Source organism: Watersipora subatra, chromosome 8, assembly GCF_963576615.1.
Source record: "Watersipora subatra chromosome 8, tzWatSuba1.1, whole genome shotgun sequence".
Taxonomy (NCBI): Eukaryota; Metazoa; Bryozoa; class Gymnolaemata; order Cheilostomatida; family Watersiporidae; genus Watersipora; species Watersipora subatra.
This window is the reverse complement of record NC_088715.1, coordinates 27,415,139-27,437,667: the sequence shown is the minus strand read 5'-3', so window position 1 is coordinate 27,437,667 and position 22,529 is coordinate 27,415,139. Positions and strand designations below refer to the sequence as shown.

The 22,529-nt window shown below is 33.8% G+C and overlaps 1 protein-coding gene across 1 annotated transcript; it reads left to right on the top strand.

Moving 5' to 3' along the window:
- Positions 1-1,685: 1,685 nt before the first annotated feature.
- Positions 1,686-21,162, top strand: LOC137401575 (uncharacterized). The gene is made up of 2 exons (XM_068088003.1): positions 1,686-2,844; positions 19,846-21,162. Exons 1-2 carry the CDS (start codon positions 1,895-1,897, stop codon positions 20,027-20,029), a joined length of 1,134 nt encoding a protein of 377 aa, XP_067944104.1. The 5' UTR covers positions 1,686-1,894; the 3' UTR covers positions 20,030-21,162.
- The last annotated feature ends 1,367 nt before the right edge of the window (positions 21,163-22,529 follow it).

Sequence of the window (22,529 nt, the reverse complement as noted above, 5' to 3'; positions counted from 1 at the left end):
CTGTTGTAAAGATAACGGTGATCAGGGGTCATAAAAGCTTACAGAATCAACCAATCATACCAAAGCAATGCAGAAACACTAAAACAATAAACCCCAACAGGTGACATTAGCCCCTGAAGACAAAGGCACTGTCATTACTCACATCAGTGCTTTACATATTTACATAAATATTTACACATATATATTTATATAAATATATATGTGTAAATAGTATGGTACTCAATAATTTATATAAATATATAAACATATATGTATATAAATATATTTATATATATTATATATACTATTATATATAATATTTATATACGTATGTAAATATTATACACAATGGTAATGTATGTTTATATATATAAACATACCATTATATAATTAATATATATATAATAATATATATATTAATATATCAGTATTTATATATGTATATAAATATTAGTATACTTTATGTGTATAAAACATATCAAATTACACTCAGTTTCATTTTCAGCTTTCGAATTTATTTTCTAAAATTATTTTTCGGTTTTTTAACGATGCTAATTAATCCATTGCATTGGCTCGCACAGCAAATTATTGAGGAAAAAAAATTTATGGAATGGTGATAGTACCAAACTTAAAGTACAATATTTTAAAATAATACAATTAAACAAAACATACCACATGATAATGTAATATAATAACATATAATTGAGTATGGTACTCAATTATATGTTGTTATTATAATATCATCCAATGTAACAAAGTATAATATACTGGAATAGTTCGATAAAATATATCACAATATAATATGACGAAATTCCTTACACTATAATATAACCCACCAAGTTATAATATTAGATAATCCAAAGCAATATAGTGTAATATACATTAGTATAATATTATAATATATATAATAGTTATAACATAATACAACATATTATAATATTATATATAATATTATAACATAATGCACAATAATGCCATATAATACATTATGCAAAATATTATAATGTAATAATAAATGTTATATAAAATAAGCTTTCAATCTAAAAACTATTTTAGGTTGAAAATACTGTTATTGCGGAAATAGAGGTATTTGTGTAAAACATTAAAACCCTTGGCATATAAAACTAGTAAATTGCCAAAAGTAGGAACTTTTTGTTCTAAAAAAATTGGTGGAAATGTTATCACATGTAAATACTGTGATCACATGTCAATTAAGTGGAGTAAAGAGTAGAGTCAAGTGAAAATGTAAAATATAACAACCGAATAAAAGTTGCTTCCTAAAAGTAATTAGATTAAACCATCACAAACCTCTCATGTTGTTCTAGTGTGTACATCACAACTTTAATATCAATATATCGTTCATTGATAATATTGTTATAGAACTAATATATCTCGATATTATATCAATATAATAATATGCACCCTTGCCAAGTTTCTATTTCATGTAGACTAAACTTCATTACTTTTTTGTATTTCTAATGTTGTCGTACGCATTAATTTGGGATTATACAGTAGCTTCTATAATCGGAAATGGCAAAATACTACCGTCAGTATTGCGTAGTTGAGCTTGCAACACATCTAGGAAAGACATGATTTCTTTTGAGCTATTCAATGGCAGTTTTAACCATATTCTTGCAAAATATGGATTTTCAGGCGAAGAGATAGATTAGGTGTGAATGCTTTCAATAAGAGGGTGCATAGCTTTGTTAAGCTCGCTGTGAGAAGGTTTGATTCACAGACCTTTATGCCGAGTTCTCAGCTATTAGTTGGAAAATGGAAATTCCAATTTGTATTCTCTTATGATTGAGTGACACGCTCAGCCTCATTGCTATCAGTGAACGATCTGCAAGTAAATCGTGCAATGAAGAAGGACTGCGAGAACATGCTCTAAAAGGAACAAGCCACTACTGCAAACATGATTGCTTCACAGAGCCAAGATATTAGCAACCTAGCATTGGGAAACCTGCAGGCAACTCAACATGCCTTGACAGACACAATGGGAACATTAGCGATATCGCAAAAGAATGCTGGAGCTAATTTTGCGGAAGAAGGAAGAAAACTTACTGGGAGGAAACCTAGAAACCAAACACAACATGGAGGTTGGGCACCTGAAAACCGTAGTGAGCATCATATGTTCAGCTCAGCACAAAGGTTTGCTCCACATCAGACGATGCACCATCAGGTCCAATATGGGTCACCGTACCAGCATCAGAACTTCATTCCTCAAGGTCAACCTAATCACCATGGTTTTTACTCTGGACCAGGGATGAATCCAATGATGCCGGGACTACAGACGAATGTCCGATCAGCTCACATGAATCATTCAAAACACAAAACTTTTCCGCCAAAGAATGCATTAAGAAGTGCTCCAGTATTTCGCCGCTCGCTAAGCACTGGATCATCACCTATAAATCATCACTCAGTAGAAAGTGTTCAACATCTGACAACAAGATCAATGTCAGAAGTAGCTGCCTCTAAAAGTGTGAGTTTGGCCGAATCCAACAATGAACTGCCTCTATCTCCAGATGACGGCATTTGTCTTTCACCTCCAGGAGATGCTGCAAATCAAGGACTCGGTCTTGTGGGTAAAACTGTAGAGTGCCCTGATCGGTCAACTTTGGCTACGTTGGACGAGGAGTCAGACTCGGATACGGACATAACCGAAACACATCCAAACAAGTTTCCGATTGCCATTGAAATGCATACAAATCGAAACTGTGGCTACAAAAGGCAGCCAATTCGCTCCGGACCACAAGTGAAAGTGATCAAATCGAGTGGTGAAAGTTATAATGTAAATTCTCCAACCGAGACGCCGGAAGTTGACCAAGAATTCATGAGACGGTATTACAGAAAAGACCTTGTAAGGTAAGTTGCTAAATTGAATTAATCAAAACACAACACACTTGTATAAAAAAAATCTTCCGCACCTCTAAATTGCTTGTTTACCATGCTCCAAAGAGTAGCAGAATAATATGTATGCTAACAACTCTATCTGGACTTTGCTTATCTGAAACAGATTTGAACTATAACAAAAAGGCAATATACCTTAGCACCCAGCTAATTAGCATCATGCATTCTTAAACAGGCATTAACGCTACTAGAACAGACCACTCATTAACCTTTGACCTTTAAATCTCCCCGGATGTTGCTATTGCAGCAAGTACATCATGTTTTCCTCTGTTAGACACATCTTAGTGATAATATTACTGCTCTTGAACGTTTGTCAAGCATTTTCCCTTCTACATTTGGTTGTCTATTGACTTTCCCATACCTGAATTAATTGATTCAACTGCATTTGTGGTTGCAAAAAAATTCTGCTTGTATGCCCTAAGAATGTCTTCTATGACTATTCTTGGGCTGGTGCTCACTGAAAGTAACATAAGAGAGAACTTTGGTACTAGCTGAGATTAAAATAATGGTCATAATTATTTTGTCTTATAGGCTACTTGTATCTGTAGCAATGCAAATAAAGGCTCAGTACATTTTCAGCATGAGCGATTATATATATATATTACATTATATTATTATATATAATATGTAAGCAACGCGAGATTAAATAGAGTTGCGCAATTTTCGACCACACACATTTTTGACCACACACATTTTCGACCACACACATTTTTGACCACACACATTTTGGCCCACACACATTTTCGACCACACACATTTTTGTTAAATTCAGCGAGCCACTAGTTATTTACCTTTGTTATTAAAACTTTTAATCTCTGGTCATCCATACAAAGCAAGTTAAGGTGTCTCAACAGATAAGGTGTAACCTAATAGAAAATAATTTCTCTGTCACCCAAATGACTGGCTTTGAAATTTAATACTTATTATCGCTATGTAAATTCCATAGATATAGTAAACCCTAGATATGCGAATAATCAAAACAAGTGAGGCCTATAATTAGCATGACGCAACGTCATGGTGATGTGCAAAGCGAATCAGCTGATCTATTAACTCCTATTGACTTAGCACTAAAAACTGCTCAATTTTTCCATAGTTTGTGCATCTGAGACTGCGTATTTTATTGAAAATGTGTAAAACTTATATACAGTAATACTTCAACTTACGAGTGCCCTAACGTACGAGAAACTTGAGGTACGAGCCAGCTTTTAAGCAAGTTGTAGCACTAACATACGAGCCATGTTTGAGATACGAGCACATGAGTCAGTTGCCAAGTATGTCGGAGGTGTTTTATGAGAACAGCATCTCTCTGTATTTTTCAACTGCTCAGATTATATTTTTGTACCATGTTTTTTGTGCGCGATTTTCAGTGCAGAATTATGTGAATTAAAAGTACCGTGCGTAGACCGAAAGTTTGCCAGTAAAAGGATAGATAATGCAAAGAAAAAGCGAATGATAACAATTGATATTAAACGGAAAATTATTGAAAAATATGCAAAATATCAAACACAATTCACAATTATCAAACACAAGGATTGTATTCAAGGCATTTAGTTTGCAAAAGGACTAACCATAGTTTCTAAACGACGCAGCGATCTTCACGACCGCTGATGGAGAGACTGCTCAGGCTTTGAATAAAAGACAAACAATTGGCCGGTGACTGCGTAACTGAAACGATGCTACGTAAAAAAAAACCGGTGCTATCTATCGAGACTATAAAAAATAGACATTCGGACAAGTTAGCTAGTGGTCGTGCATTAACCCTTGGTGACGACACCTGTGTTCGTCCTGATCGCAACATGTTGAAAGGGCGACAAAGGCAAACGTCCTTAGATAGGTTTCTCTTAAAACGGCCAGCTGGTCGTGAGAGCGAAACAAAAGAAAAATTAGCTAACCAGTGAGAAACTTAAAACTATGAACGCCGAAGAAATTTTAATTACGTTAAGTTAAAGATTAAAGTTTGCTTTTAAGTTTGTCTTTTAAGACTTGGATAAAATCCAAATTTATCAAAGTCAACTGTTGTAATGAAGGATAACTTATCTCTCCCTCTCTGGCAAATGCTAGCGTTAGCTGCTATTGTATGTATTTCATTTTACATTTTAATTAATCACATTCCCTTGCATTATTTTTTATTTGTTGCTTTTTGAAAGCATGTGGTAAGTTAGGACAATAACCAACATCTTCTTTCTGTTACAATATATTGTTTTGAGTGTTTATTTGCATTTTTAGAGTATGGAAACCAATCAATATATGTTTAATTGTTCTATATATAAATAAATTGCACCAACATGCGAGTAAATTGACATACAAGCTCAGTCTCTGAACGCATTAAGCTCGTAAGTCGAAGTATGACTGTAATGACTTTAGATGAGAGAGGCAAGAATCTTACACACATGGTAATGAATAATACCAATGATTTAGAAGCTTCTATATCATTGATAATACAAAGAGTGACCAAATAGAAATTAAACTAATAACAAACTAATGAATCAAATGATATTTAGAAGCAGTAAAGCTGGACCACTGTATTAAACACCCATTAGACATGACTGAAAATAACTAGACGAGATAGTTTTTGTCTAAGGTTGGTTGAACTAGATTCCTGCTTTGAAGCGGCATAGTGTATTCTGATTTTAGTATAGCGATTTACTATAGTTTTGAGTAGACTGTTGGCATGCACTGTACATGTGAAACCTTGATTGAGGTTATGTAATAAGACAAATATGTTATTGTCTGTGATGTTACTTGTTTAAAAGCTCTCTGTGTGATACCATAGCTCTCCATGTGTGAACGTAGGCACTTTTCTGCAGCAATTCATATTCGGCCTATCAATCTGGTCACCAATCCTCCTCTGTTTTTACTGAGATTAGGGTTATGTCATCACTATTTCTACTTCCTACTACTTCTACATCGGTCAAGAACTTGATACACTCGTCACATTTGAGTTAGAAAAAAATCCTCATCACCGAACTCCTCATCTTCACCTTCCTCAGCTTTTGTCTCTTCTTTCTTTTTCTTTCTAGCCAGAGAATGTAGCAGGAGTTGGCCAGTTTTTTCAGCCCTGCTCACATCCAGATCAATGCAGTTAACATTGGGACTTGGTGTGATATCTGCTTTTATGAACAGTGCTCGAAGTGCAGATCTAAAGCTCTGCACATCCGGGTTAATGTTATAGCCACCCTTAGATCCTATTGTGGAAAACAGAGTCTCAATGTGATCCTGGTTGATCTTAAAGGTTAGGAAGTAGCTGATGTGAGGGTAGTTGCTGAAAAGATATTGGGCAATGCCATGTGCAGATTTGGCTGCTGACTCAAAACCAATGACGAAATGATGATGATTTTCCTATTATTTTCCACTAGCAGCTTTCAGCTTGGTGTCTTTAATCGGCATAGATAGCTAATGATATTGTTGAGAACTTCTTGTTTTGAGTCGAAGTTCTGTCTTGTCATGGGCAATTCAGGATATACCTAGGGTGTTGTGGTCTCTTCTGATGACATTTCACTAAGAATTTGGTCTTATTGTTATGTTTATGACTTAAAAACTAGCATGTCAAACATGCTTCCACCACTAAACTTATTGCTCAATTGAAGGCTTTGATGCTGTGATGCACATCACTACGACGTAACGTCGTGAAAACAACAGCCAATTATAGGCCTCACTTTTGCTTCATTGTAATGATAGCTATTCGCCAATCTAGGGTTTACTATATCTATGGTAAATTCTTTCTAATCAACAATTTGGATGAGCCGTTATTTATTTTATGTAACCCTAGCCAACATTTGCAACCAAATACTGATTACATTATGTAAGCACTTATTATGTTAGAGGACCTAAAATATGCAATACTAAAACAGCTTTCCTAAGGTTGTCTATACATGGCCTTACTCAGAAAGATGTAGGTAGATAATAAGAAGGAACTTCTTTTACCATCAGATTCTATATTAGAAAGTCATGACCCAAAACTTCCTTCTAGTTTCGGCTTAACTTATAAACGCTTTGAAACCTGATCACTTCAAGTCTCTTTGTTTATTTCGTATCACTCATATAAATATAAGTAATAGAAACTCGTCTGTTTTTCCATAAAACCAATCCAGCTTTTAATGGAGCGTTAAAACCCATTGTTAGCATTTTGTATTGTTTCAAACAATGAAACAAGGAGTGACTTTTGTGAGCAATCATAAAACATGCTTTGAATTCCCTAAACCTAGGGATGCGTGAGGTGTTCGAATTTTAATGGTCTACCCCTCACAGTAGTAGGACTATTATGGTAGTGTTTTCCTATGTTTGGGTAATCTTTTTAATGAGAAGCATTTGATCACGTACCTCAACTACCTGGAAGCGTGTTAGCAATACGTGATGGTCTTCATGTAGATTTTTGTATTATGAACTTTGATTGGTTCAATGTTACTAAATACAAAGTTCCAATTGGTTCAATGTTACTAAATACAAAGTTCCAATGTCGAGTGTTTGATGCGATATATGTTTTATCTTATCATCTTATGAAAAGCTTCAAGGTGCATAATGCATTGTAAGTCATAGCTTAGCCAAACCATATGCATGTAGATATCCTGGCTATTTAGTAACTCACTTTAGCTGTCATATTGGCTCGGATACTGTCACTCAACTAAAGATGTGTAACAATAAAAAGCAATTGGATGCAAGCATGTGGTAACCAATGTGGTTGAACTTTTTCCACTACTAACTGCTAGTCAGTCATCCATAACCTTATTGTTTATGGGAACATAAAACATGTATGACTGCAAGGTATCTAACTTGCGATTTTGTCTCTTAAAAACAAAATAATAGAAAAATGAAAAGTTCTGAACAAAGAGATTATGCAGAGAATGGCTGATTAGCGACTTTTCTATAAAGCTGTAAAACCAACAGTTGATTAGCCAGAATTTATAAGAATTACGACTGGACTTATCATGAGCCAAACATAATCGACCCATAACCTGGAACTAAAGGTATTTTTGGACTCCCTACTTAACCCCAGAAGTGTGCGCATCGCAAAACGTCCAAAAAATATAGAATGTAGAATATGGGGCAAAATAAGCACACTTGGTGCTTTTGGAATCGCCATGCCATCTGCATGTCGCTCCTACCAATATGCGACCAAAATTTTCATTAGTCTATCAAAGACCTACTTACGTATTAAAAAAACATTTATTGTACATTTGCTTTTTATAGCTTGAAAGTAGTAAAATATTTTTAAAGATCTTAGTTCCCCTCTCTTGCTGATGCATTGCTACACATGAGCCAAGTCAATGAACTTTATGAGTTGTCAATGAACTCTTGCTGCCTTTGTTATTATGAATCATTGTCTACCTCACTCACAACAAAAAAATAACTGTACCTTTTGAAATTGTGAATGGAATATAGATGCTTTCTGTATACTCCCGGCTCCCCACTTGAAGGAAATCTAAAAGCATTTTCAATAGGTCAAAAAAGTGGCTCTTTGAAGCTGATTTCTCCTACAAACAATATCAACCAGCAGCGAGAAAATGCCTGAAAGGAATTCACCCTGTAACAGAGTTGTTGACACTCGCCTGCAAAACTATTTGCAAACCTCAGCAATTAAAAAACATGTTTGTATTTTTAGCAGTGAAGGAAGCCCTTTTCAAAAAAATTTTTTTCCCTGTTGATTCATATTATTATATGGCCCCATCATTATACGACTTCTTCATTCTTTCACGTTGTCTAAGCTACTTAAAATAATTTATGACCCTCTTGACTAGTAATAATAGCGTTCCCATTCCAGCTTTACTGTTTGTACTCCTAAATCTATCCCCTCGGCTCTGATCACTGATGGGTGCTACATTTACATACATGTATCTTGTCGGCAAATTATGGACCTTATAAACATTATAGTTTCCTTCAGGATGAACTTACCTAAAACGTTACTAGCTTTTATCAAAATCATTGGTTCTATCATTTGTGATTGTTTTTAATGCTTGGGTGTTCTGGCCGCCAGGATCATTCAAAGTTAAAATTGGTTAAAACGCTTAGACAAAACGCTTGCAAAATTGCATCACTAGTTATTATGGTTGCCATAGCTGACATCTGCTATTGTTTGCAAGTGGCAGCGTTATGTGTCTTTCTTCTAATAGTCTTTTTAAAACCATAAACGTCATAATCACACTTTCACCTCGTCTGAACAGTTTAATAGTGATCAGGTTTTGTAAATTTTAATCTTGAAACATCCTGGCAGTCAGATCACTTCAAACATCAAACATAATTTCAAATGGCAAAAAATACCAACACTTTCTGATAAAAACTGCTAAAATTTCATTTAAGTTTATTTTTACACTGTTAAGTGATAAAAGCTATTTGGTACAGATAACTAAACAATGGTAAATTTATGAAGTTGCAGAAATAGCCTAGAAAGCTGAGAGTTTTATCCATATTGTAGAGTTTTCAAAGGAAGTATTATAAAACATGTGTTGAACATCAATACTGCTTTTATGTTGTTTGTATATACTTACAATTGCTTAGCCTTTGGTCTGGACAAATAAAATTAAAAGTTCAAGATCGTTTTTTATAGGTCACTTTATAGGTCACTTTTTACTTCAACAAATTACTTTTGTTGAAGTAAACAGTGACCTTTTACTTCTTTTCAAATGCAAAAAATTACTCAGGAGATGAAAACTGACGCAGCGAAGCTCTAACAAAATTGGTGGAAAATAATTCATATCATATGTTCTTAGCAAAAACAGGCCACTTGCATTAATGTCTGCTGTTGATGACAGTCATGGCCTACTAGTCACCACTTTACTGCACATGATTTACTGTCTTCTGTCGCGGGCTGTTAGCTCAATGCTCTTTGTTATGTTACTGGTGCATATTTCATGCTCCAAATATGACAGGGCACATTTTCTAAGTATTCAGCTAGAAACTGATGAGGCCTGTCTATAGTTTGGTCAAGCTGTAGTGTTTCTCTATTGGTAATTTACAAAGATGATTCAACAAAATACTCTTTGCCATAATGCACTTTGCGTGTTTTGCTCTCTCAATTCGACACCATTTTGACAGTTCAACAGCAGTCAATCCAAACTACCAAAGGCGTTTTGTGCTAATGATTTTAGATTAATCCGTTCTTATACGCTGTTTATATAAAATTACCCTTAGACTTAGTTGAGGAAGTCTAGCGATAATTCTATCGTTAGACTTCCCCAACTAAAGCACACATCTGTGATCATGTGCTTTGTCATTAATCATATGAATACATACGATAAAACTTATCAAGATAATATAATTTTTTTAAGAAAAGGAAAGGTATTTACCAGAATCCTTAGTTTCATTTGAACCTTGTTACTAGAGGTTGTGCAAGGTCGAAAGTTTTCAAGATTTTTTATTCTGTAATAAATGTTTTTAAATTTTTTATAGTAGATTTTGTAACAAGTAGGCCTATTTATTTAGTTTTGCATGTATCCATAAAGTTAGGAATTTCCTCCACATGTCACTTTTAATGAAATGTGACTGACATGGCTGTGCTCTATTAATGACCTACAAACAATCCAATTAAAACATTTTTAGCGCAAACACCAAATGGGGTTGTTACAAAGCAAGCAATCAGTTAGCATGAAATAGTAGTCAGAAAAAATGGGACAGGAACTTTGAACGACGCACCGGTACACATGCACTCTTTCATGGTCAAAAACACCTCTCTAATTTGCTCTCTAATCAATGGTGTATGAAGCAATATTTGCTCTATGGATTTAAGGTAAACATTTGCACCCAAATACCAATTTCTTACCAATACTGAATATATTAGGCAATAAATAGATAAGGAACTTAAGATATGCCATGCTAATATAATTTTCATAAAGTAGCCTAATACATGTCCTCACTCTGAAAGAAGTAGGTACATAATAAGGAGGAACTTCTTGTTCCCTTAGTTTGTAAACTTCATGAACCGCAAACAAGTCAAAAACTTCCTTAGTTTACCTGCATTTGTGGCCAGTATGTACCTGGAACCTCAACATATCTCCTATCGTGCACCCTCATGTATAAAGATCTGAAAGTGCCCTGAGGCCCCTGTATAAAGATCTGAAATTATAATATATTGTAAATTTTTTTAGATGCTATAACTATAGCAAAAGTCCTTTCAGTGATGGAAAATTTGAGAAAATACAAGCGCACAGGCCCTAAATTTCCTCAGATACAGCACTGTTAAAATTTTCTTAAAGTCATTGTTGGTATTTTGGAAGACCTGCCTGACACCATAAGCTAAATTCAACGGTTTTGCTGATGTAACAAATTTAGTCGTAAAGCAACCCACATATCAAAAAATATCCTGCTTTGCCTTACGTTTGCAATATGATAAATATTAATGACACAGAACCTGCCACGTGAGAGCACGTCAAGTGAGATTGTATAACCATAAAAATTGCTTTTCATATTATGACTTGCAATTATTATTTTCTATTTATTCACTATGGCATGTAAAACTGACTCACCTTTAGACCGATTGGAAAGCTTTAGGGTAAAGTATTTTTCTTTCTCATGCTAAATTAGGTAAAACTGGTAGGTGTGAGTTTCCCCAACAAAGCCTCCATCATGTGAAAGTTCCTTAAATAGTATTATAAAAAATACCTTTAAATTAACAATATTAGAGATGATGTTTCTCTTTTATAACAAATATTAAATACTGAATGCTGGAGCAAACTGGGGTCAATAAAAAAATGGTCAAAGGTCAATTAAAAGGTATGAACTTTAATAATATCTAAATAGCTAAAAGCCTAATCATTTACCTTTAAAAGTTACAAATCTCTATTTAGCATGAAATATAAATTGCATATTTTTTGAATTTTTCATTTTAATAGTTTATTTTTTGCATCATTTTTTATTCTGAATTTTGTTTCACAGTATTTATTGAGTTTTTTCTTACAAATTGAGCTACTTTGTTAGTTAGTTTCAAATTTCTTTTAATTTTTCATGCGTTTCGATTTGAATTTAAAACAAGACTCGCTGGAAATAAGTTAGCTAATAATAAAAAGTGGTAGGTATAAACATCTCCTAACATGTGCAAACACGCTATTGTTCCCTGCTAGTGTCAATTACACCATCACCAGTCCAAACTTAATATGACCTTCATCAGGTCACAATAGACGACTATTACCTTTTCACAGAAGTCTGGGTGTAATCTATGCAGCTAGCTACGTAGGTTGTTTGGTGCTTACACAACAGCGAACACTTTCAGTGCATGCTTGTGGTGAGATCAATTCCACAATCAACACGTTTTTTTGTTTTGATCGTCTTTACTTTTGGAAAGATATCAAGATGCCTGCACCGAGTGGTTTCGCTTTGTCTTTTGTTTGCCCTTTCAGTTGGCGTAGGATTACTAGATTTTGTTTGCTATGTTCAGAATAGGTTTTTGAACTAATCTGGTAGTTTTAGATTGATTGAATAATTAGCTCTTAAGCTATCGCTAAAATGTTCAAAGTACTTCTGACTGACTGAAAAATCAAAATGGTGGCTGACAGAATATTAGTTTCTAATGACACATCGATGGAAACTCTTGGTACAAAACTAGAAAACTTTTTCTCTTCAGCAACAAATGTTTTACGCTAAACTATTAGTTTTTCCTATTCATAGCAGTTATACACACTCTGTCAGTCTCGGTGTACTGCAATCCTTGTCTTTTTTCATTTACCTCTAAAACAAACCTTTTAAAAAGAGTATGAAAACAATAAACTGTATTTGATTTCTGTTTTTATTGAGTTCTACAGCTTGCAACATTAACATGATGCCCAAAAAGAATTGTGCAGCGCTATGTGCTTTCACTGTCCATGGAAAGTTGTTAATAGTTTCTTAGATCAGAGTACATACAAGATTAGGCAACAAAGTGTTAATGAACATAAAAAAAGATTGTTTAAAAAGTTGTGCCTTGTCAAAGATTTACTTGAAACATCACCTCGCTAACTTATTCAGCCAATAATGAAAGCATATTTTCTTTCTGAAAATCTTCATCTTCAAACATCTTCCAGTTCTTATCATGCTGTTTCACTGTTCACCCGATACAACCAGAGCTTAGTAACTTAGTAGAAAATGAAGGAAAGATTACTGCTACGGGACAGCTGAAACTTTTTTGCAGATATGTAGTGCTTTTCTTTGAATTCGGTCAAAAAACAGAACATTTCTTTTAGGCTTATCTGTTGGATCAGGGTAGCGAGCAGTTATGTTGATTTTTTAAAAACAACACGTGATGGAGTCTCAAGATCTAGTTAATCACATATTGTATAACTGTTGGTCATAGTTTTATTAACCGGCTTTCAAGCGTGACATGACACACACATTCTGTACAATAAATGCAAGATAAAAGTGAATAGAACTGCAGACTCACAAGATTTAAAGGCCATACAGTAATAATGATCAAGTTAAAGACAAACTTACACAAAACTTTGGTAGATTTCCATCAGAATGTGTTGGTATATTTCTATCATTTGCAAATATTTTTAAGTTTAAAGTGAGCAGATTGCCAGAATGTTTTAAGACTAAAACTGACAATATTTGTCAAAACACTCATAAAAATCGGTCCAAAATGATGTCACTAGTTTTACAGCTGTCTGTCTCCATCATTATTGATATTGCTCATTGGGCTTGAGTTCCAGCATTAGGCCCTCTCATCTCTATTCTTTCGCTCCCGCTGGAACTAGAGATGTCAAAATTGCACCTTTGCTTGAATTTGAGTGTTTAAACCATTCCTAAGTTTTGTCGATAACCAACCATTAAGTTTTGTCGATAACCAACCATTAAGTTTTGTCGATAACCAACCATTAAGTTTTGTCAATAACCAAACATTAAGTTTTGTCGATAACCAACCATTGAGTTTGGTCGATAACCAACCATTAAGTTTTGTCGATAACCAACCATTAAGTTTTGTCGATAACCAACCATTAAGTTTTGTCGATAACCAACCATTAAGTTTTGTCAATAACCAAACATTAAGTTTTGTCGATAACCAACCATTGAGTTTGGTCGATAACCAACCATTAAGTTTTGTCGATAACCAACCATTAAGTTTTGTCGATAACCAACCATTAAGTTTTGTCGATAACCAACCATTAAGTTTTGTCGATAACCAACCATTAAGTTTTGTCGATAACTAACCATTAAGTTTTGTCGATAACCAACCATTAAGTTTTGTCGATAACTAACCATTAAGTTTTGTCGATAACCAACCATTAAGTTTTGTCGATAACCAACCATTAAGTTTTGTCGATAACCAACCATTAAGTTTTGTCGATAACTAACCATTAAGTTTTGTCGATAACCAATCATTAAGTTTTGTCGATAACTAACCATTAAGTTTTGTCGATAACCAACCATTAAGTTTTGTCGATAACCAACCATTAAGTTTTGTCGATAACCAGCCATTAAGTTTTGTCGATAACCAACCATTAAGTTTTGTCGATAACCAACCATTAAGTTTTGTCGATAACCAACCATTAAGTTTTATTGATAACCAACCATTAAGTTTTGTCGATAACCAACCATTAAGTTTTATTGATAACCAACCATTAAGTTTTGTCGATAACCAACCATTAAGTTTTGTCGATAACCAACCATTAAGTTTTGTCAATAACCAAACATTAAGTTTTGTCGATAACCAACCATTGAGTTTGGTCGATAACCAACCATTAAGTTTTGTCGATAACCAACCATTAAGTTTTGTCGATAACCAACCATTAAGTTTTGTCGATAACCAACCATTAAGTTTTGTCGATAACCAACCATTAAGTTTTGTCGATAACCAACCATTAAGTTTTGTCGATAACCAACCATTAAGTTTTGTCGATAACCAACCATTAAGTTTTATTGATAACCAACCATTAAGTTTTGTCGATAACCAACCATTAAGTTTTATTGATAACCAACCATTAAGTTTTGTCAATTTTAATCTTGAAACATCCTGGCTTCATATCTTCTCAAGTGACAAAAACAATCACAAATGATAAAAAATACCGATACCTTCTGATAAAATTTTTAAAAGTTTTGTTTCAGTTTATTTTTAAAAGCACAAACAGAAGAAAATGCTAATTTGCAGAATTCATTTCATTTTGAAGTGTTTATGCTAAGCAGAAGTTATTGAGCATGATTGCACTGGCTGGTACTGAAATATCATTCAGTACAATTATAGCCAGCATTGTGACTTGTTGTTTGGAACTAAAGCTAGCAAATAAACCTATTCACAGTTTGGTACCTGCTACAGATACCTTTTGTAACAGTTTATTACCTGTTAGAACTAAAGTGCCCCCAAAAATGAACATAAACAAAATGGTACTTTTCTGAAAAACCAATATCGGCATCAAGTTGATAGCTTGCTCATTCAATCTCTAAGAGGGAGCCTTTTTTCAAGTTAAAATTTCTTTTTAAAGCATTTCGATTTTTCTATATTGGAGTTTTTTCTGTGCAAAAAAATCTCAGACGCTAGTTTAACCTCTTTCTCTAAAGAAAATAAGATCAGCAATGGTGTGTCAAGTTTGCTTGATGAAAGATTCATCACAAAAACCCTGTAATTCAAGTCAAGAAGTAGCAGCATACTTTAACTCTTTTACTACCCCAGTCTGCATAGTATGGCTCATAGTATGGCTCAAGAGCCTCATTGTGGGGTTTTAGTAGGCTTCGTACAAAGCATTTCCTATTAGTGAGTAGTTAATTAATTAGCCCTGCGTATCTGCTCTTAAAAGAAAGGAAACAACAATATGCATGGGTTGAGCTAATAGAAAATATGCTTCCAATTCATATTGAGTGTAGTTTGGCTTTGCAAAACCTTCTGTTTTATCGCAATTTCTTGTTAGGGTAGACCAGTCATGTCAGGCTCATTACAGCGATGGATGTTTTACTAGTTATAAATCGATAAGCTTGGTTGATGGACAATGGACAATCAAGGGTGATTTTTTTAACAACAGAACTGCTCAAGCATGTAAGTTCTGACATTTGTGTAGAGAGTCTTTTTACTGAGTCTTTCTTTTATGATTGCAGCTACAAGTAGATCATCATTTTGGTAGAAACACAACTACGTGCACTTTTTCGAAATATGAGATGCAAGATTTATGCAAATAAGCTTGCTCATATCTATAACATAACACTTACCGACAAATGATGTTGAAAGTTTTTCATAAACATTACAGGTCTATTAGGGAAATTAGAGAAATGAAAATAGAAAGTAAAACATACAAAACTAAAAGAATACAATCCAAATCAGTTAGAATTTTAATAAATGTAGATTGAAGGATTTATCTCCCTTTTTGGCTTTTGACCTCCAACTCTGCATTTTTGTTATTGTGCCTTTTTAGGTAAAATAACGATAAATTTTCTTGGCATTTAGCATTACGATATTAATTTAGCTGGTGTTGCTGCCCAAGTTTTCTGTCTTTGGTCTTTTATAAAGTTGTATATAATATAACTTTATATTTATATAAAGTTGTTCTATATTTAGTAACTAGCAATTAAATGTTCTAAACCAGTACTGTAAGTGGTTATCCTGGAGACCAAGTTGAACAAACCACAGTATGGCTTTAACATATGAATCAAACCCAAAACTCTTGGTATTGAAGGATTTGGATGTATAAAACTCTTGTACCCTCATCTCTAACACACCCTAGGGCACTTTTATTTATCTAGTATTTAGTTTCGTGAGTAGCACGCAGAATAAAGTTTCGCTGCAACTTAATTTCGCAGCTCTGATGAATGCAAAAATATAGTGATGTGAAAATAAATGCAGTGGAACCAACAGATTAGATTCCTCAGGTCCAGTTTGCTAGTACGAAAATTTTTTCAATATAGAACTAGTTTATATTTGTAACTCGTAGGTAGAAATGTGTGGATGATATTGACACTTCAATTTGATCGCTTGCTGCCATTTCTGTCTAGGACTATCAATGACGTCTAGGTCCTTCTTTATGACAATTTTATTGTGAATATCAATGAACAAAGCTATTTAACTTTGCGTTTTCGCTCGTACATTATGATAGTTCAGTTTCGCTCATGAAATTTTCGCAAGAGGATGACTCCGCGAAAATGCGAAAGTTAGATGACCCGAATACATAAGTGTCCTAGGGTAGTCAGGACTGCTACTGGCGAAGCATTCCAAATATCTATTGCTCCATTTTGCTAGGAACTTGGATTTTCCATTGGTCATCTATGTTATTCGCCCAATCAATTCTATTATGCATTGCTAATGAAATGTCAATATACTATTACATAACTATTCAAGCAGTGATCACGCCATCCTTGCTAACTGCACCTCCTCGAGCAGTCTAGCTCCTAGTTGATGGGCGCCATCATAGGTTGCCTTCATGATCAACGTAACTGCAAGCTTCTCCTGGTACTGTCTAATATGACTAACACTTTTTGTCCAAATGTCCTCGTTTTTAACCGATTACTAACAAAAAATGCTTGACAAATGCAAAAAATCTCTAGCTGTCACTTTGGAGTAATGAGTCTTTCACCTTCTACTAAGGTATCAGGCTCGATAAGGGCTAGTCAATGTTTTAAAAATGTTTTCTAGAAAGGAAAGATGTATTTATTTATAAAACAAATGCCAAACTTTGTCTTTAATTGCCAGTTCATCAAGTTCTGCACAAAATATGCAGAATATTTTTGGCCCAAATTTCTTTTTCTTTGTTTCCATTTTTGCGAAATGTTGTTCTCACTTTTTTCTAATATATATATAGTTGTTTAAATGTTTCCAAATGAACCACCTTGCCTTGGTATTCCTGTTTGTTAGTTAATGTCTCTTAGTACAGGCCTAGTCACACACTTTGACAAAATGTGGCTTTTGTGTAGTCATCGCTTCGGTGAAGCGCAGCCATGGTGTTGGTGACGCGTTAGCGATGCGTCAATTTACTACGAAAATGTTGGTCTGTATCGGCCAATATAAGAATGAAGCGTGTGATTGGCTAAAATAATTAATCATTATGATCTTATATTAGCTTTATTCATTTCCATAATCTGCCAGCTTTTAAGATTGGCTGTTTATTTGCAATTACAGTGTGTCAAGGTGTCAACTTATAAGGCTATTTTCACTTGCAAAATTTGTGTGAAAGTCTACGGTATACTTACTAATTGCTTTTAAAATATTTCTGGTATTTTTTTGAGAATGAAACAAGCTAAAATCTTTTTTTATAATTAAATTTATGACACAAAATTGAAGTATTGTTGCAGTTTGTTACTTTCCTCATTGCATGGACCGTTTTTTTCTGTGAGCAAAAATAGCAACAAAAACCACTGCCCAAACCCTTTTTCTATCATGGAAACTGATGATCCATATATGAACACAAATATCCTGACAATACTTCACTTAACCCTCTCACCCCTGATGCCAACTATTTCGGGAGAAGTTGTTCACACTTGGGCCTGAAGCCAACACTTTCGGGACACTTTCTGAGTAACTTTATTGATACTCCTTTTGTGTTTATCGTTTTTTTATAGCTTTATTTCGAAAGATAACAGTCTGAGGATTGTTTTGATACCAGAAATGTGGTTGGATAAAAGCATTTTACTAGGCAAATCCTGTGATAGATTTCAAACTTCAACTCTGGAGGTCGCCATATTGAATGCGTTCGCCGAAAGACATCGGCTAAATCTTACAATCTAACGTAATAATTAGTTCAGGTGAAGAATTTAGCAGTGACAGTGATCTACAACAACACTATGACCGTTTATTAGTAGCACAAAGTGGGTTTCAATTGCACAACGTCAAAATTACTAAATTGTTATAACTTTTAAATTTTTCGAAGAAAAAAATTTTATTTGACAAATCTTTTCACAATTTTAGTTGATAAAAACGATACATTATATTAGTTTTGTACTCCAGTTGTTTGCATCTCGTGTTTATTATCATAACTGCAATAAATGTTGTCTTTATAGAATGTAAATATGATATATAGACCTTATATACCAATTGATTGAACAATGGAACGGAAACTACATTATGCCGTAATATTGCGTATAGGCTCATAATTTCAGTTCTATTGGTTAGAACTCCAAATTTTTTTTTGCAACTTGATGATAACACCTTTTCTTGTCATCCTAATATGTTACTGAAGTGTTATCAACCAAAAAGCTGACTGGTAGTAGCAGCCAAACTTAGACTTTTCGATTTCCAAAAAATGTATCGATTTGAATCTTATCAATAACATCCTATATAGATTAACCTAATGTGTATATATTAGTATCAAAATGTAGCTAAGAATGTTACCAACAAGTTACAAAAAACTATTTTCATTTATCTTGAACGCAGCTTTATTTATGCTCAATCTAACACACCTCACTTTATTAAATATTGATTGTGAAAAATTAATTAGGCCAGGGGGGCACTCAACTGGAAAATAATTAGGGCTGAAAGGGTTAATCTATTTACCGACATGTTGCATCACTTAGTAGTGTCGTTGTGTGTAGCCATAGCAAGAAACTACACTACACATAAAGCAACACATTCAGTAGTTATGTGTAGCCATAGCAAGAAACTGCACTACACATAAAGCAACACATTCAGTAGTTATGTGTAGCCATAGCAAGAAACTGCACTACACATAAATCAACACATTCAGTAGTTATGTGTAGCCATAGCAAGAAACTACACTACACATAAAGCAACACATTCAGTAGTTATGTGTAGCCATAGCAAGAAACTGCACTACACATAAAGCAACACATTCAGTAGTAGTTTGTAGCCAGGCGATGACCTTCGGGCAAAGTTGGCAGCAGTTAAAAGTGTATTCAGCAACCTAGGAAATAGCATCATCTCAACTGCAAGCAAATGAAGGCCAATTAAGTTGGTTTTTGACATAAATCGAGCCAATGTTCAAAATAAAAATGGTTGTAATTCTCTCATTCTTTACCTATATTATAGCAAAACTTGTAGTACTAAGAAATGTCTACACAAAAATCTTCATGTCATCATAGATTTATCATTCCCGATGTGTGCAGTACTGTGTTATTTTATTTTAGACTCTGTGTCTGTGGACGCTATGATACTAAAGAGCCATTGCTCGAAAATCGTGGCAGAGACAACGACGCTGATGGATACGAGGTGCACTACAGCATCAAATGTCGCTGGAAATCTTACGAAGACTTCAAAACAAAAACGAGAGTTATCATTCGACTCTGCAAGTGCTACAAGCCTTCCTTCTAATCTGGCAAAATTAATAAGTTATTTGTGCGATGGTCAAAAATGTTCATTCTTTTTAATTTTAACTATAATTAAATTAGAATAATCTTTGAGATGAGCCACATATATTTAACTGAGCAACTTTCAAAATGGTTGACAAGCCCAGATTAATACAAGTGAAAAAAAAAAAATACCTAACAATAATTTGTGAGATATTTTTATCCTCTTTACTTTTGTATTAGTAAACATTATCTTAATTGACCCTTTAATTTTCTATTTTCAAAAAATCTAATTCATTTAAAAAATATATCCATTATTTTAACAATTTATGTAGATTCACATATAAACTTTTAGTAAAAAAGTTTTCTGTGGCTGTAAAATTCAATGAAAGAAGTTTTTTTAAACTAATAACTTTTTTTATTCTTTGAAAAATGTATAATTTTTTGATGATTTTTGTTTTGACTTTTTATACAAAAAGTGGCTGGCGTCAGCCTCGATCTACAAAATTAAATGTTATCGCACATACCGACTGGTTTACCTATGGACCCTTCATATGCTGATCACGATTTTATTTGTTGCTATAGTAAATCTATGAGCTCCTTTTGACAATTGTACTGAACATCCGTTCCGACGGAACCTTTAATTACCATATATTGTGAGAACTATTCATGTTATGTCCCCACAAAGCATAGAAAAGGTTTGCTATTTTGTTTATTGAGAACAAGTTTTGTGACTATATGTTTGAAAGTGACACTATGAACTTAAATGCAAGTTCTTGAAACTAGCCTTTTCGCTATGCTTTGAGTCTGGCATCGATTTTTATTTGCTCCTAGAACTGCAATTTATCACTGGTAAATTTTTTAACTTTATTTTGTGTGAAGTCAGTGAATTTTATAATCATGTGGAAAGTTTTATAGTATTCATTTTATGTTATGCGTGTATATTGTTATGTATGCATATGTGTTGCATATGTTATCTTATGTTATGCATGTATATTCAAACTTCTATACACCCATATTCATATCGTTACATACAATTTTAGTAGAGTGAGTATTAGCTATAGATTTTTCACTTGCTATCTGTGTAGCAATTTGATGCGGCTTTATCAATTACTGGCTAACAGCTCCCTGATTTGCCAATAAATTATTTAGTGGAATATAATACATTATAATTCATTCTTGTTATCAAAGTAAAATAAATAATCAAAATAAATAATTGTCCAAACAAAAGTTGCGAAAGCTTAACTTCTGCTAATTAAAGGGATTTTATCGCTTGCTGAGATAAAAGTAATTTATACAAAGAAGTTTAAAATATATAATTTAACGTGGTATTATTCTTAGCTGCATTTAGAAAGGAATTTTTTTTATCATTTGTGATTGCTTTTGATGTTTGAGGTGATCTGACTGCCAGGATGTTTTAAAATTAAAATCAACCAATCTTCATTGAAGTTGAAATGTTCAAAATGAAAAGTGTTCAAAATGGTGTCATTAGTTGCTATTGTTATTATTGTTGCTATCAGTGCTGTAGTTAATATCGACTATTGCACTAGTTGCTATTGTTAATATTGTTGCTATCAGTGCTGTAGTTAATATCGACTATTGCACTAGTTGCTATTGTTAATACTGTTGCTATCGTTGCTGTAGTTAATATAGACTATTGCACTAGTTGCTATTGTTAATATTGTTGCTATTGATGCTGTAGTTAATATCGAGTATTGCACTAGTTGCTATTGTTAATATTGTTGCTATCGTTGCTGTAGTTAATATCGACTATTGCACTAGTTGCTATTGTTAATATTGTTGCTATTGATGCTATAGTTAATATCGACTATTGCACTAGTTGCTATTGTTAAGATTGTTGCTATCGTTGCTGTAGTTAATATAGACTATTGCATTGAAGTTTCAGCAATACGCTTTTCCATTATGTTAGTTCCTTTGCTAATGTACTATAGATGCCCTAATCAAACTTGGGCTTGATCTGAGCTTTTCCCTTTGTTGAGAAGTTTATCAATTTTGATATTAAAACATTGTTTGAGGATCACCTCAAACATCAAAAAACAAGCGCAAATGATGGAAAAATTTCTATACTTTCTGATACTCAATTACTGAAACAAGAAAAAAAGAGTTGGTTGGTAATTTCCTGCAATAGACATACAGACAGTCAGCTTGATGCCAAACAAATAAGAAAAGACACCAGCTCATCAGTTCCTGACCACAAAACTAGCAATAACTCATCAATAAATGCTGCTGATAATTATAAATAATAGTAGCAATTTATAGACCATATTGACTATTATAGAAGCACTGTTTATCCATCTGTCTATTTGGCCATCTGTCCATCTGTCCGTCTGTTCATCTGTTCGAAACCATGCTAAAAGCCTTCGGAAAAAAATATTGTAACACAAGTACATGTACCTGGATATTTGAATTTCCAGCAAAGCCATTTGCGCCACTCACTTACCTTCCACATCTATGCATAGTTGTTCACATATTTATTACACCTGATGATCTTTCACCGGGCACAT